This window comes from Ursus maritimus, unplaced genomic scaffold (genome assembly GCF_017311325.1).
Source record: "Ursus maritimus isolate PB19 unplaced genomic scaffold, ASM1731132v1 scaffold_30, whole genome shotgun sequence".
Classification (NCBI taxonomy): Eukaryota; Metazoa; Chordata; class Mammalia; order Carnivora; family Ursidae; genus Ursus; species Ursus maritimus.
In genome coordinates, this window is record NW_024425564.1 from 11,177,733 (window position 1) to 11,194,560 (window position 16,828).

Genomic DNA, 16,828 nt, shown 5'->3' on the forward strand with positions numbered 1-16,828 from the left:
AATAGAAACAGAAGGAAAACTTCCAAACTCCTTCTATGAGGCTAGCATTACCCTGATCCCAAAACCAGGCAAAGACCCCATCAAAAAGGAGAATTACAGACCAATATCCCTGATGAACATGGATGCCAATACTCAAAAAGATCCTAGCCAATAGGATCCAATAGTACACTGAAAGGATTATTCACCTCGACCAAGTGGGATTTATTCCTGGGCTGCAAGGGTGGTTCAACATTCGCAAATCAATCAGTGTGATAGAGCACGTTAATGAAAGAAAAGACAAGAACCATATGATCCTCTCAGTTGATGCAGAAAAAGCATTTGACAAAATACAGCATCCTTTCCTGATTAAAACTCTTCAGAGTATAGGGATAGAGGAACATTCCTCAATATCATAAAAATCATATATGAAAAGCCCACAACGAATATCATTCTCAGTAGGGAAAAGCCCTCAGCTTTTCCCTTAAGGTCGGGAACACGACAGGGATGCCTACTCTCACCACTATCGTTCAACACAGTGCTAGAAGTCCTAGCCTCAGCAGTCAGACAACAAAAAGAAAAGGCATCCAAACTGGCAAAGAAGTCAAACTCTCTCTCTTCACAGATGATATGATACTTTATGTGGAAAACCCAAAAGACTCTACCCCCAGTTACTAGAACTCATACAGCAATTCAGCAGTGTGGCAGGATACAAAATCAATGCACAGAAATCAGTTGCTTTTCTATACACTAACAATGTAACTGTAGAAAGAGAAATTAAGGAATCAGTTCCATTCACAATAACAACAAAAACCATAAGATACCTAGGAATAAACCTAACTAAAGAGGTAAAGGATCTATACTGTCAAAACTACAGAATACTTAACGAAAGAAATCGAGGAAGACACGAAAAGATGGAAAAACATTTCATGCTCATGGATTGGAAAAATAAACATTGTTACAACGTCTATCCTCCCCAGAGCAATTTACACTTTCAATGCCATCCCTATTAAAATACCACGGGCATTTTTCAAGGAGCTGGATCAAACAATCATAAAATTTGTATGGAACCAGAAAAGACCCTGAATTGCCAAGGGAATGATGAAAAAGAAAAACAAAGCTGGGGCATCACGATGCCTGACTTCAGGCTATATTACAAAGCTGTGATCACCAAGGCAACATGGTATGGGCACAAAAACAGACACATAGACCAATGGAACAGAATAGAGACTCCAGAAATGGACCCTCAACGCTATGGTCGGCTAATCTTTGACAAATCAGGGGAAAATATCCAATGAAAGAAAAGACAGTCTCTTCAATAAGTGGTGCTGGGAAAATTGGACAGCTATGTATAGAAGAGTGAAATTGGACCATTCCCTTACACCATACACAAAGATAAACTCAAAATGGATGAAAGACCTCAACGTGAGACTGGAATCCATCAAAATCCTAGAGGAGAACATAGGCAGTAACCTCTTCGACATTGGCTGCAGCAACTTCTTTCAAGACACATCTCCAAAGGCAGGGAAACAAAAGCAAAAATGAATTCTTGGGACTTCATCAAGATAAAAAGCTTCTGCACAGCAATGGAAAAAGTTAACAAAACTAAGAGGCAACCCATGGAATGGGAGAAGATATTTTCAAATGACATTACAGATAAAGGGCTGATAACCAATTTCTATAAAGAACTTCTCAGGGGCGCCTGGGTGGCACAGCGGTTAAGCGCCTGCCTTCGGCTCAGGGCGTGATCCCGGTGTTACGGGATCGAGCCCCACATCAGGCTCCTCCGCTATGAGCCTGCTTCTTCCTCTCCCACTGCCCCTGCTTGTGTTCCCTCTCTCGCTGGCTGTCTCTATCTCTGTCAAATAAATAAATAAATAAATAAATCTTAAAAAAAAAAAAAAAAAAAAGAACTTCTCAAACCCCACACTCGAAAAACAAATAACCCCGTCAAAAAAGTGAGCAGAAGACATGAACAGACACTTCCCCGAGGAAGACATACACATGGCTAATAGACACATGGAAAAATGCTCAACATCACTAGCCATCAGGGAAATGCAAATAAAAACCACAATGAGATACCACCTTACACCAGTTAGAATGGCAAAAATTAACAAGGCAGGAAACAACAAATGTTGGCAAGGATGAGTAGAAAGGGGAGCCATTTTCCACTGTCGGTGGGAATGCAAGCTGGTACAGCCATTCTGGAAAACAGTGTGGAGGTTCCTCAAGATGTTAAAAATACCCTATGACCCAGCAATTGCACTACTAGGTATTCACCCCAAAGATACAGATGTAGTGAAAGGAAGGGGCACATGCACCCCATTGTTCATAGCAGCAATGTCCACGATAGCCAAACTGTGGAAGGAGCCGAGATGCCCTTCAACAGATGAATGGATAAAGAAGATGTGGTTCATACCTACAATGGAATATTATTCAGCCATCAGAAAGGATGAATACCCACCATTTGCATGGACATGGATGGAACTAGAGAGGACTATGCTAAGTGAAGTAAGTCAAACAGAGAAAGACAGTTATCATATGGTTTCACTCATATGTGGAACATAGGGAAAGGGAGGGAAATCTGAAGGGGGAGAAATCAGAGAGGGAGATGAACCATAAGAGACTATGGACCATGGGAAACAAACTGAGGGTTTCAGAGGGGAGAGGAGTGGAGGAAGGGGTAACAGGGTATGGGTGTTGAGGAGGGCATGTGTTGTGATGAGCACTGGGTGTTACATGTAACTAATGAATCGGTGAACACTTCATCAAAAACTAATGATGTACTATACAGAGGCTAACTGAACATAATTTAAAAAGATGAAAAATAAGGGGAAAAAAGAGCACCTAAATTCATAGATCTTCCAAACTTACATCTTTTCCCCTCACCCACTCTCTATAAGCACAGGATAGAAACCAAGTAGGTCCTGTGTTGACAGCTTGACTTTGTGGCTAGTTTGGGGAAAGTCTGACCCAACATTTGCTATAGAAATATTATTTTAGTGTTGGAAGAAACTTTAGAAATAATCCAACATAAACTTTATTATCAGGAAATTTTTCCTTATTTTGTAGCTCATATTTTTAGAAACTTCATTGTCATTTTTTCTGGATCTAGTGGTCTCTTTAAGAGCTTTTTGTATCTAAATTTTAATTTGCTCAAATCTTTATTTGTCCAAAGACATAATACCATGGACACTTTTGCTATGAGTGGTATGTGTGCACATGAGTGTGTATGAGTTACTTGCTGCTGCTTTTGGTGATGGCCAGAAGTATTTGTTTTTATTGCTAACCAGCTTGCTATTTTTAAGTTACTATTTGACAGTTTTTGTTAAGTTTTTATTTTATTCTTTTTTTGTTGTTGTTATTTTATGTATGTATGTAAGCAAGCCCTACACCCAGTGTGGGGCTTGAACTCACGACCCCAAGAGCAAGAGTTTCAAGCTCTATTGACTGAGCAAGTCAGGCACCCCTTCAGTTTTTATTTTAATTCTAGTTAACATAAGGTGTTATGTTAGTTTCAGGTTATTATTTGTAAGTGTAATGGAAAAAAGGTAGGACCTTCCATTGCCACCTTGCACTTCTCCTTCAAATTGCATCTCATCTGTCCAACATAAATTTCTTGTTCGTATTTTAGATGAAGTCAGATCTCCCATGAAACCTTACCTACTTTACTTTCTGTTTCTGGACAGTATTTTGCAATTATGATGAATTTAAAATGACTGGTTGGGTTTATGGAACTTGAGAGGGCCATGCTGTAGCGTCCACCTCTGCCTAAGGCTTGTGGCAAGTGCTGTGTTTGCTTCTGTTGTGCTAAGAATTCTGATTCAGAGGGCTTTGGATGCAAAACAGAAAGATGGGATATTGTGTGTTTCTTTGGTTAAAAAAATATTCCAGAGATGCCTGACAGGCTCAGTCAGAAGAGCGTGCGACTCTTAATCTCAGGGTTGTGAGTTAGAGCCCCACATTGGGTGTGGCAATTACTGAAAAATAAAATTTAAAAAATCCAAATTTTCTTTCCATTAGTTATTGAGAATTGTGTGCCCAAAGCTCACACCCCAGAATTCATGCATGTCTGCCCCACATGTGTCCCAGGGAATCAGCGAGCGCGTCTCCACACCTGCCCTTCTGCGGCGGACCCTCTGAGATCAGTAACAGGGTTATTGCCTTGTGATTGATGGATTAAGATGGTAAAAGGGGTGGTCTTCTTATTAACTGGGGCCATGACAAAGATGACTCTGTAAACCGGAGTCTTAGTCTAAACATCGTGCAGGGCATCCTGCCAAGGCTCTGCTTTAGATGGGGGAGGACCACTGCTCTCTCCTGGAGCATACGATGGCTTTGAGGGTGCTTGGTGACGTGTTTGAGTCTGCCCACGTCCCGTTTGCCACATTCCCTCTAGCATGTGCATAAGCACTTATGTAACCATGATAATTTTGAAGTAAGTACTAGGAAATTATACTTCTGTAGAGCTTTTCAGAGCAAAATGCTTTGCTTTATTTAGTCAAAGTAGGGAAAAGCACCTTTCCTAAGTTCTTAGAGGTATGTATTTCAAATTTCACTGGTTCCCCTTCTTTTTTTTTTTAAAGATTTGATTTTATTTATTCGACAGAGAGAGAGACAGCCAGCGAGAGAGGGAACACAAGCAGGGGGAGTGGGAGAGGAAGAAGCAGGCTCATAGTGGAAGAGCCTGATGTGATCCCATAACGCCAGGATCACGCCCAGAGCCGAAGGCAGACGCTTAACCGCTGTGCCACCCAGGCGCCCCCACTGGTTCCCCTTCTGATAACACAGTTGATTCTCTATCAGTTTTCTTTGCAATTTTCCTTTAAAACCTTTAACAAATACATGCAGATACATTTATCTTTAGACAATCTTTGGATCTATAAAAGTAAATACTTTATTATAGAATTTAAGATCAAAAATCCTTTCCATGATGCCATGAATTTCAAACATAAGCAATAATTGGGAATGTTACCAGCAGCAACACAATAGCAACAAACTGAAAGGTTATTAACCTGGAGATGAGTGTAGCTATTATATACTCAATTGAAAAAAAAATGTCTTACTGAAAAATTTTGTTGTCTTAGAGTTTTAAAAAATTATTTTTACTTACAAGAGTAATGCATGAATTGCTTCTTGTACTTAAGAAAAAGTTAACTTCTGATGAAGTACAAATACACTTTGATTGTACCCCAATCCCCTTATGGAGATAATTACTTTTATCAGTTTAATGTCTGTCCTTACAGAATCCTTTCTATGTGCTCTGTGATATGCGTATGTACACATAGAAATACCTGTCACTGTGCACTCTTCTGCGACTTTCTCTTTTTGCTTGATGATATGTCTTTGACATCTTTGCATTTCATTATTTATAAGCTACAGACTTTTTTTTAAAAGTAGGCTCCACACCTAGCATGGAGTCCAACTCCATTTCAATATGTAAAAATCTTCCTTATTCTTTTAAACTTTCTCCTTTAAACTAGCACTGTAGTGTGTCATGGTGGGTCTGGCCACACCCCGTTGATGAACGTTTATTTAAAGATTTATTTATTTCAGAGAGCGAGTACAAGCACTGCGAAGGGGCAGAGGGAGAGCGAGAATCTCAAGCAGACTCCCCGATGAGTGTGGAGCCCAACACAGGGCTCGATCTCATTACCCTGAGATCCTGACCTGAGCCGAAATCAAGAGTTGGCTTCTTAACTAACTGAGCCACCCAAGCGCCCCACTGTTGACGAACATTTAGACTGTTCCTGTTGTTTGCTTCTGTCAGCGTCCAGGTGTGAGGCTCATTGTGTGGGTGGGCATTTCTCTAGGGTAGGTAGTAAGAAGTAGGATCACTGGTTGGGGGGTGCTCATTTAACGTGTGAATGGATGTTGCCAGATGGGCTTCCAAAAAGGCCAGATTAATTTGTGCTTCTTCAACAGCGTCCGAGGATACACAGTAAACTTTAGATTGTGTTTTCTTGGGGCACATACATTTCTTTTTCAAGCAGGATCTCCATATTTGGCAAAAGCATTCATTTTTCATTACATCGTGCTACTTAACTTCTTAAAATTATTTTTTCTTTTCTTTTTCATTTCTATTTGCTATTATTTAGGGCGTCAAGACACCCTACCTTCATTTGTCTGCCATGCAGGAAGGAGACTATACGTTCCAGCTGATGGTGACAGATTCTTCAAGGCAGCAGTCCTCTGCTGTGGTCACTGTGACTGTCCAGCCTGGTAGGTGAGATGAAACAGGGCTTTGGCCCCAGATATCAAGGCAGAAATGACACCTGGGCTTCTGTGCTTCAGACAAGCCAGATTTGGAGGCAAATTCTCTAAATCTTGTAACTATCAAGAAATCGGGGCTGGAGGAGCTGAATCAGTACAAAGCCAGGTTTCTGTTTGGTTCTGAATCTTGTGGTGACTGTGTCTTTAAATCATGGCACGGAGGCCCAGATGGACATCCTAAGGGCCCCATAAGGGCTCTACTTGCCAGGTAGACACTCCCCCATGTGTCCCACTCTGCTGCAGAGCTCCAGGGGCTTTTTGAAGAGTCTGGTCATGAGATGTGGTCTGGTAGCTCAATGGCTCGTAGCCAGATGGAGAGTTGACTCCAGGTCAGCTCACAATCCATTAAAGTTTCATGAAAACCCAGGACTCTGCCTTCCTGCAGATTTAAATAACCTTAAGGGTAGTTAGGGTTTTGCTTGATAGTGCTCTTTGCTTTAGAACTTTTCTAGAAGATGCTGCTAATCCCAGTAACTGTCCAGTGTCCTGGCAACTGAAAATATACTCAACTTATAGGCAAGGCATTTATTTATTTTATTTATTTATTCAGTTAATATGTAGTAAGTGCTATTGTTTAGACCCCAGGGATGTGGAATTAAACAAGAAAGACTTGGTCTCTGTCCCCCCGGCTCATGGACAAGTACGGTGAAAACCACATGATCAGTGCATTTCTAGGGAATGGGCACAGTGCGGCTGGAGCCCACGAAAGGACACTCCTACCTGGGCTTGAGGCATCTGCAGAGAGTCTTACTGAGCTCAGGGCTGCAGTTGGCCAGGTGAATTTGGGGAGAGAAGGGCAAGAGGAAGGGTTTTTTAGGCAAAGGAAACCATCTGCGAAAGCCATGTGATGAAAGGGTAGTTGAAAGAATTAAGAAGAATTTAGTGGAACAAGAGAAAGCAGTGAGGACGTGGGAGTGTGAGGCACAGGGATTCGAATGCCAACAGATGCTCTGGAGAGAGAGAGGCAGGGGCTCACCATCAAGGGCTTTGTAACGGATGGTCACGTGAGTGTTTTATCCTACAAGCAAGAGACACCATTGGACCACTGAACTTTACACTGAGTAGCACGGCGAGGGTTGGATGTGGTCCAGATATTCAGCAATAGCTGCTTCGGGTTTTGACTCTATGACTTTTATTTTAACAGAAAATTTGTCTATTTCAATATTAATATCAGCAATATTTTATATCTTTTGCTTTTTTATTTTTTTTTAAGATTTATTTATTTATTTATTTATTTATTTATTTATTTGACAGAGACAGCCAGTGAGAGAGGGAACACAAGCAGGGGGAGTGGGAGAGGAAGAAGCAGGCTCCTAGCGGAGGAGCCTGATGTGGCGCTTGATCCCAGAACGCTGGGATCATGCCCTGAGCCGAAGGCAGACGCTTAACGACTACGCCACCCAGGCGCCCTTCTTTTGCTTTTTTTAATCTTTTTTTTTAAGATTTTATGTTTAAGTAATCTCTTAATTGATTGTGGGGCTTGAACTTCCAACCCTGAGATCAAGAGTTGCATGCTCTACTGACTAAGCCAGCCAGGCGCCCCTTATATCTTTTACTGTTGTTCAACATTTAACTGAAATGTTTTGAGCATTTATTATTTACCAGGCACTGTGTTAGGCACTGGGGCTACAAAGACAAAAGGAAGTAAGTCCTGCCGGACAAAGCAACTGTCAACTAACTTCCTTCCAATTCCTGCCTGCCTGCCTCCCCCCACTCTCTCCCCAGTCCTTCTTCCCTCCATCTGCCCATCTTATTCCTTTTCCTTCTCTCTTGACTCCATGACTTTTGAGGTCTTTTGTTTGTTTGATAGAGAGAGTGCAGGCCCACACACATGCACAAGGTGGGGGGGATCCTTACACAGACTCCCCACTCAGTGTGGAGCCTGACGGTTGGGGGCTTGATCTCACAACCCCAAGATCATGACCTGAGCCAAAATTAAGAGTCAAACACTTAACCAACTGAACCACCCAGGCACCCCTTGAGGTCTTTTAAAGAAACCAAACATGTGTGATTTTAGGGAACAATATTTCCTGCTGTCTGGACCCCCAGTCTCACCCTCGAAACATTGAAGTCCTGGCTCAGCCAAGAGCCTGCAGCGTTTCTCCCCAGGATTCCCCCAGGATGCCACACACTCTAGTAGCCGCCTGATCCAAATAGGAGTAATTTGCTTAAATCAAGAAATCAGGGGATCGCAGATTTAATGCAAAGACATAATAGTGTTTCACACCATTTCTGTAATTCTAGAAAGCAACAGGCCTCCGGTGGCTGTGGCCGGCCCCGACAAGGAGCTGGTCTTCCCAGTGGAGAGCACCACCCTGGATGGCAGCAGGAGCACTGACGACCAGGGCATCGTCCTCTACCACTGGGAGCACGTCAGGTAGGCCCTATTACCGCTGAGCTGTGGGGGTCACGCCCCTGGCCCAGGGCTAACATTGCCCCCTCTCTGGAGGGTCCAGATTAAACAGTGAACTCAAGCCTGCTGGGGAGTCAGGAGCAGTGTTGTTGAAGTGTAGGTCAAGTGTGGACGCACAAGATAGATATTCGCCGGCAGTGGGGGGAGGTGATGCCTGCCAGGTGGGCAGGGCCGTGGGGGTGTGGGTGAGCTTCACGACAGACGAGGTGCTGGGAGACCGGTAGGAGGCCCCAGGAAGCCTCCTGTCTACGCTCACGCAAACCATCTGCTCTGCCTGTCAGAGTCTAGTAGGGTCACTAGCCTCGGTTTGCCCAGACAGTAAAGGGGGAGCTGGGTCTTTCTGACGACAGGGCCCACAATCTTAATGACGGCACCACGTTTCCCCTGAGGAGAACCGTGATCTGGCTCATCCCCTCCTCTTAACGTACTCTCTGTCAAGATAGATGAGGATTTAACCTAATTTCATTCAAAGAGGAAATGGGAGTCGTTTCTAAGACTGTTTTGTAAGGACAGATCATTTCACTGACAGCTCAATTTAAAAAAACAGGTGGTGGGGCACCTGGGTGGCTCGGTCGGTTAAGTGTCCGACTCTTGATTTCGGCTCAGGTCAGGATCTCAGAGTCATGAGATCAAGCCCTGTGTTGGGCTCCACACTCAGCAGGGAGTCTGCTTGAGATTCTCGCTCTCCCTCTGCCCCTCCCCCTGCTTGCAGCTCTCTCGCTAAAATAAGTAAATAAATAAAATCTTTAAAAAAAATTCTCTTCCTAGGAATCCCACAGGTCAATTTAAAATAGGCATTAGCTTATGACCCATACCTTGGCCTAGAGAATATAAGTGGGTAAAAAGTTATCTTAGAATTCTCTAGATGCTATGTTTTAGCTGTGAAAAGGGGCTTTTATAAGGACAGATACCATGCGGGCTGTAATGCTCCATGTTGTCGTTCACTTCCCTGTCTCACAGAGGCCCTGGTGCCGTGCAGATGGAAAGTCCCGACAATGCCGTAGCCACTGCGCACGGGCTCCAGGTGGGAACCCACCGCTTCCGTCTGACGGTGACTGACAGGCAGGGGCTGAGCAGCACGACCACCCTCACTGTGGCTGTGAAGAAGGGTGAGTCCTGGCTCCGCGGCGAGTGGGTCTGCTTTCCCATCTCACAGACTCTCAGCCACGCCGTGATTGTTCAGAAACGCTGCTATCTGTTCACAGCAGACGCTGAACTCAGGTCGGCCAAGGAAAGGCCATTCTTCCTCCGTGCGTGTTCGCTGAGTCTCCCTCTGTAAAAATATAGCATTTCCTTTTGTGTGTCGAGTGAAGAGCCCTCTATGGGCTTCACACTCCTTCTGTGACTACTGGCAGTGAAAGACCTCTGTGCACGTGACGGCATTATGCTCTCTCTCTCCTCCCTGGGAATCAAAGAGCAGAGATGTTTTCAAGTTCCATATGGTTTCTTACCTCATGGTCTAGTCTCGTGCCACGCTGCTTGAGGACCTTCGTTCCAGACATATCTGTGTCCTCTGTGTCACAGTGCTAGGCTCATGGCAACTCGCAAATGCTGGGTACTGGAATGAGTAAACGAGTGAGTGAACGAACGATCAAGAGGTGTCGAAGCACAGAGGTGTCAGAGAGCTGCACAGAAGAAGTCAGGTGCTGTAGATCAGCCAGGTGTGGGCGTGCTGGGGAGTGGCAGAGCTGCTGCCTCAACCCCGGAAAGGTCATGTGTCAAGCCAGGAGGCTGGGATTTCATCTGCTGGCCAGGGGGGAGAGGCTGAAGCAGTTTGATCAGCAAAGTGACATGGATTTGTATGTTTTCAAATGTTTTATTGTGGACTTTTTCAACCATATATAAAAGTAGAGAAACTAGGCTCAATGGACCATTATGTCCCCATCACCCAGCTTCAACAGCCAAGAGCAGTTTGCCAATCTTGTTTCATCTAGCCATTCATATTTTCTTTCATTTTGGTTGGAGTATTTTATTTTATTTTTTTCTTTTTATATGTTGTTTTATTTTTTTTTTAATTTTTTTTTATTATATTATGTTAGTCACCATACAGTACATCCCTGGTTTCCGGTGTAAAGCTCGATGCTTCATTAGTTGCGTATAACACCCACTGCACCATGCAATACGTGCCCTCCTTACTACCCATCACCAGTCCATCCCATTCCCCCACCCCCTCCCCTCTGAAGCCCTCAGTCTGTTTCTCAGAGTCCATAGTCTCCCATGCTTCACTTCCCCTTCTGATTACCCCCCTTTCTTTCTCCCTTTCTTCCCCTACCGATCTTCCTAGTTCTTATGTTCCATAGATGAGAGAAATCATATGATAATTGTCTTTCTCTGCTTGACTTATTTCACTTAGCATTATCTCCTCCAGTGCCGTCCATGTTGCAGCAAATGTTGAGAACTCGTTCTTTCTGATAGCTGAGTAATATTCCATTGTATTTATGGACCACAACTTCTTAATCCAGTCATCTGTTGAAGGGCATCTCGGTTCCTTCCACGATTTAGCTATTGTGGACAATGCTGCTATGAACATTGGGGTGCATATGGCCCTTCTCTTCACTACGTCTGTATCTTTGGGGTAAATACCCAGTAGTGCAATGGCTGGGACATAGGGTAGCTCAATTTTTAACTTCTTAAGGGACCTCCACACTGTTTTCCAGAGTGGCTGTACCAACTTGCATTCCCACCAACAATGTAGGAGGGATCCCCTTTCTCCACATCCTCTCCAGCAATTGTTTCTTGCCTTGTCAATTTTTGCCATTCTAACTGGCGTAAGGTGGTATCTTAGTGTGGTTTTGATTTGAATTTCCCTGATGGCTAATGATTTTGAACATTTTTTCATGTGTCTATTAGCCATTTGTGTGTCATCATTGGAAAAGTGTCTGTTCATATCTTCTGCCCATTTTATGATTTGTTTATTTGTTTCTCACGTATTGAGTTTGAGAAGTTCTTTGTAGATCTTGGATACCAGTCTTTTATCTGTAGCATCATTTGCAAATATATTCTCCCATTGGTTGGAGTATTTTAAAGCAAACCTCTAGCACCATGTCATTTTACCTGAGACTTGTGCATTTTTAAAAAAGGGAATGGTTTGATGGGAAGAGAGGTCAGTGTAGGGAGAGGAGAGGGGAAATGACTGCCTAGAAAGACATCTTAGAGCTTGAATTCTCAGGACTTGAGAATTTCTGGAGGGAAGAAAGATGGTGGGTGTCTCGATGACTCGGGGACCGTGACGTCAGCGCACAGGTGGGTGGTGGTGCCAAGCTCTGACCTCGGTCCAGAGAAGAGCAGCAGCGGGTGTGCAGGGCGTTGAGTTTGGACATAGCGGATTTGTGGTGATGGCGTGCCCAGAGACTGCCCAGGGAGCGTCCTGATGGAGTTCGAGCCTGCGGGGACGTAAGCATGGAAGGGGGCGGCTGCCTTAAGTCCATCCAGCCTTGAAGTGAGAGAGGGTCTAGTGATCACTTCTCACAGAAGGATTTTCGGGCCGACGCGGTCCACGGCCGGTCTGTTTCTGTCATTTCCAGCCTCCCCCTTGGTCCACAGTGGAATTAAGCCTCCTTAACGCCAGGTTCTCCCCACAAGTCCTCCCAGAAAGGGCGTGTGGTGAACAATGTGGAAATGCTGCCCATGGTAGCAGGTGCCTCGCTCTAACCTCTGGGGTGTTCTCTCCGGAGGAAGGTGGCTGGTGATTGGTGGGGTGCTTCCTGCTCCCTTGGATCAACGTCTGGCTGGGGTGACCATGACTTTTGCTTGACTTGTTTTTAAGGGACATTTGCAAGGGCTCAAGTAGGTTCCCAGAGCGCCACCTGAACAACAGGATTTCCCTCTCAGCAGCCTCATCCCCCAGTAGGGCTGGGTCTTATTATGGTCTCCCCCTGCACCCCATTCTCCCTGGCCCCTCTCTCCAGAGGTGATTTTATCAGAAATGTTCATACATATTAACACCCAGTTGGAGGAGTGAAGGCCTGGTTGGTTTTGACTCAAGTTTTAATTTACTTAAGCAAGATGTGGCACTAGTAGAAATAAATATTTCTATGGCCAGATAGTGTAGACCAGTACATAATGATTCAGAAAGTATTTTAAACTAAAATATTAGTTTAATATCTTAAACTGGACCCTGATAAGTAATGTCATTGTTTCTCTTTTTCAAAAAGAGAAAAGCTGTCATGTTATTAGAAACATCCCAGTGTACACGCTGCCACCTTACAGCTGTGCATAAACAGAGCTTTGAGAACGTCTGTGTATTACGGGTGGAAAACAGCGCCTCTTGGATATTTTAAATCTCCATATGTGCAGGGTGGGGCCATCGTGCGTCGTTGACAGCACACTCCTGCCCCAAGCATTTCAAATCCATCTCTGCTTTCGTTTTTGCTGTATCTGACTTAGAAAATAACAGTCCTCCCAGAGCCCGCGCTGGTGGCCGCCATGTGCTTGTGCTTCCCAATAACTGCATTACTTTGGACGGTTCGAGGTCTACGGATGACCAAGGAGTTGTGTCCTACCTGTGGGTCCGGGATGGCCAGAGCCCAGCCGCTGGGGTGAGTGCCCGACGAGAATCGTCCCGCTCACATCCCGCGGAGTCAGTCTGCTCGGACTGCTGTACGGAAGCACCTCGGGCTGGGCGGCTTCCACGACAGACAGGCATGTCTCCCGGTTCGGGAGCCCGCGAAGTCCAAGGTTAAGGCTCTGGGTGATCTGGCTCCTGGTCAGAGCTCTCTGTTTGGCTCACGGGTGACTGCCTTCTCGCTGCGTCCCCACACGGCGGGGTGGGGGAGGCTCTCTGGTGTCTCCTCTTCAAGGACATTAATCCTGTGGAATCAGGGCCCCATCCTTATGACCTCCTGTAACCCTAACTACCTCCTCACAGGCCCTGTTTCAAACACAGTCAGTCACACCAGCGGCCAGGGCTTCGGCAGATGAATGTGAAGCCCGCACAGCTAACCCCTTAGCAGCAGTTCTGTTATGACCTCATCTGCCTTTCCATGCTCCCCACTGCGGTGTTCGTGCTTCCCCCTGTTGGACGAAGTGAACGGTTTGGTAATGGCTGGGCAGCCCTGGGTAAGCGCAGCTCAGAAGTCCCGTCTGAGGAACCTGTGCGACCCGGCGCTTTCTGTGGAAGAGTCGCTGCGGATTCCCCCGTCTTCCCTGACGCACCAAACGTCTTCCCCTTCAGCCTGCCCCTTACAGTCACGCACACACTAAAAAGATGGGCCCCGGAGGTCTGGGATCCGCAGTGCGCCCGAAGTTGGGAACCGAACGTTGACTCGCGAATTGCATTATTTTGCAGGATGTCTTCGATGGCTCCGACCACAGCGCGGCCTTGCAGCTTACCAATCTGGTGGAGGGCGTCTACACGTTCCGTCTGCAAGTTGTTGACGGTCAGGGGGCCTCGGACACGGACACGGCCACCGTGGAAGTGCAGCCAGGTGCGCCTGGGCTAACGTGCTGGTCTGTGATCCGGGCGGCCTGCTTCCGGGCTCCTTGCAAAGGGCAGGGTCCCCCCGGGTGAGGTGCCCCCCGGGGCTGGCTTCAGCTCCTGGCCAGAGCCACGGTGCGGCTTTCTCTGCTCTTCGCTGTGTCTCCCCAGACAGATGCAGCCTCAGAACTCATGACGGGGTTTCAATGTGGCAGCAGGGATCTCGTCTCGTTTCTGTGTTCCTGCCGGAAAGTGAGGCAGACACAGCAGCTTCAGTGCAGGAGTGAGGAGGGCGGCAGCTCCGGTGGGGGGCCTCTGTGCCCCGTGTCCACGGGGCTACGGCAGCAGCCGCCACAGCAGAGGCTGAGGGAAGGGTGTGGGGCCACAACGTCAAGGTAGCACAGAGGCTGTTTAGGTGCCCTGATTATCTCCGGGAAAATGAACAGACAACAAATTTGGATAAAACAAGGAGGAAGCGCGCTCAGACAGCAGCCGCTGTGCTGTTGGGAAAACTTCGTCTGAGTCACATAAAACCTAAGAAATGACCTAAGTCCTAAGAAGTTACCCAGGGGTCATCTTAAACTCTTCAAAGCCTTGTGCAGGCCTTGCTCCTTGTGTGGCCCAGCATGACTTCCAAGTGGAAATCCCACGTGTTCTCTTTCCCCAGACCCCAGGAGGACTGGACTGGTAGAGCTGATCCTGCAGGTGGTCGTGGGGCAGCTGACCGAGCAGCGCAAGGACACCCTCGTGAGGCAGCTCGCGGCCCTCCTGAACGTGCTGGACTCGGATGTTAAGGTTCAGAGGATCCAGGCCCACTCGGACCTCAGGTGTGAGCTGCACACCCGTCCAGCAGGGTCCTGTTCGTTTCCTTTGTTGTCTAGTTCTGCACATACTTGTGTCCCATCCATACTTTCTTTTTCTCAAAGGACAGCATCATTCCAGGTCCCTCCGACAAGTGTCAGTAAATGTTTGTGGACCGAGAACGTTCCAGATGAAGGAGTTAGCAAACATCAGCCGGAACTGGTAGTGATCTCTGCTGTTGTCAGAGGTCATGCAAATGGCCTGGGGCTGGCACAGAGGCGGTCTCACAGCCAGACTCCCTCCCTGCCCCACATTCCCAGGACTGAGGCTTCTCTCGTTGTGAGAAGAGCATTGATTACCATTGCTGTCTTCTAGGAGTCTAGGAGGAAGACCTCTGGCCTTTGTTTCCTCTAAGATTTATAGATTTAATTGAGCTTTTATTTTTGAATGCTTGTCCAATCTATGAGTAGTAGGGTAGGGAGGGAGGAGAGAAAGAATATGGGAATGAAAACCTACCATTCACAGTAAATCCATTGGCCGGTTATTGTCAGCCACTCCGTTTAGGTTTGTTTTCCAGACAACTGAAGTTTACTTAGAAAAATACCAACGTAAAAGAAAATTCTAATTATTTTTTCATAGAACTCTTTCAAAACAAATCACACGTTTCCCTTCCTTACAAAATATCAAACACCGAACTGAACAAGTCTGAAAATTAACAAAACCAAAGGCTATTTCTTTGAAAAATCAGCAGAATTGATAAACCTTTAGCTAGACTGACTAAGAAAATAGAAGACTCAAATTAGTAAAATCAAGAATGAAAGGGGATATTCCTACCAACCATCTAGAAACAAAAAGGATTATCCTATAAGTCATTATATGTCAACAAATTAGTTAGCCTGGATGAGATGGACACAATCCTAGAAAGACACAACTATGCCAACTGACTCAAGAAGAAATAAAAAAATTTAACAGACCTCTAGTAAGTGAAGAGGATAAATCATTAATCAGTAACTTCCCACCAGGCCCAGGACCAGATGGCTTCACTGGTGAATTCTACCACCACTTCCACAAGTTCTTCCAAAACAGAGAAGAGGGGGAAGCGCTTTCCAACTCATTCTAGGAGGACAGTTTTTACTCTGATATTGAAACCAGAGACAGGGGCGTCTGGGTGGCTCAGTCAGTTAAGCGTCTGCCTTCGGCTCAGGTTATGCTCTCATGGGATCGAGCCCCATGTCAGGCTCCCCTCTTAGGGGGAAGTCTGCTTCTCCCTCTCCCTCTGCCCCTCTCCCCCGCTCATGCTCTCTCTCTTGCTTGCTCTCTCTCTCAAGTAAGTAAATAAAATCTTTAAGAAAAATAAAACTAAAAATAAAACCAGGCAGAGGCATCCCAAGAAAACTACTGACCAATGTCCCTTATGAATATAGAAGCAGAAATCCTCAACAAAATACTCTGAAACTGCATCCAGCAACATATTAAAAGAAGTAGATACCATAGCCAAGGGGGATTTATCCCAGGCATGCAGGATAGGTCAATCAATAAATGTAATAAGCCCTATTAATAAAGGACAAAAACCACATGATCATCTTAGTAGGCACAGAAGAAAGCATTTGATGAAATCCAACAGCCTTTCCTGATAAAAACACTTGTAGGTTGAGTTGTGTCCCCTCAAAAGATACATTTACATCCTAACCCCTACTACCTGTGTGACCTTATGTGGAAACAGGATCTCTGCAGATGGAAATAGTTGAGATAGGGTCATACTGCTATAGGGTCAGCCCTTCATCCAATGTGACTGTGTCCTTATAAGAAGAGAAGAGACTTAGAGACAGACACACAGAAAGATCACCATGTGGCAGTGGAGGCAGAGATCGCATTGACGGGTCTACGAACACAGAATGCCCACTCCCGAGAGCTGCGAGAAGGGCGTGGGACAGGTTCTCCTATAGCAC

At 45.7% G+C, this 16,828-nt stretch overlaps 1 protein-coding gene across 4 annotated transcripts in view; it reads left to right on the forward strand.

Moving 5' to 3' along the window:
• The window catches only part of KIAA0319 (KIAA0319 ortholog), a 72,247-nt gene that overhangs the window by 46,441 nt on the left and 8,978 nt on the right, over positions 1 to 16,828 (forward strand). For all 4 annotated transcript variants that reach the window (XM_040644921.1, XM_040644923.1, XM_040644922.1 and 1 more), the window contains 6 exons: positions 6,075 to 6,198; positions 8,494 to 8,626; positions 9,623 to 9,771; positions 13,049 to 13,200; positions 13,950 to 14,088; positions 14,746 to 14,905. In XM_040644921.1, the coding sequence (XP_040500855.1) occupies positions 6,075 to 6,198; positions 8,494 to 8,626; positions 9,623 to 9,771; positions 13,049 to 13,200; positions 13,950 to 14,088; positions 14,746 to 14,905 (857 nt within the window). The remainder of the gene's footprint in view (positions 1 to 6,074; positions 6,199 to 8,493; positions 8,627 to 9,622; positions 9,772 to 13,048; positions 13,201 to 13,949; positions 14,089 to 14,745; positions 14,906 to 16,828) is intronic.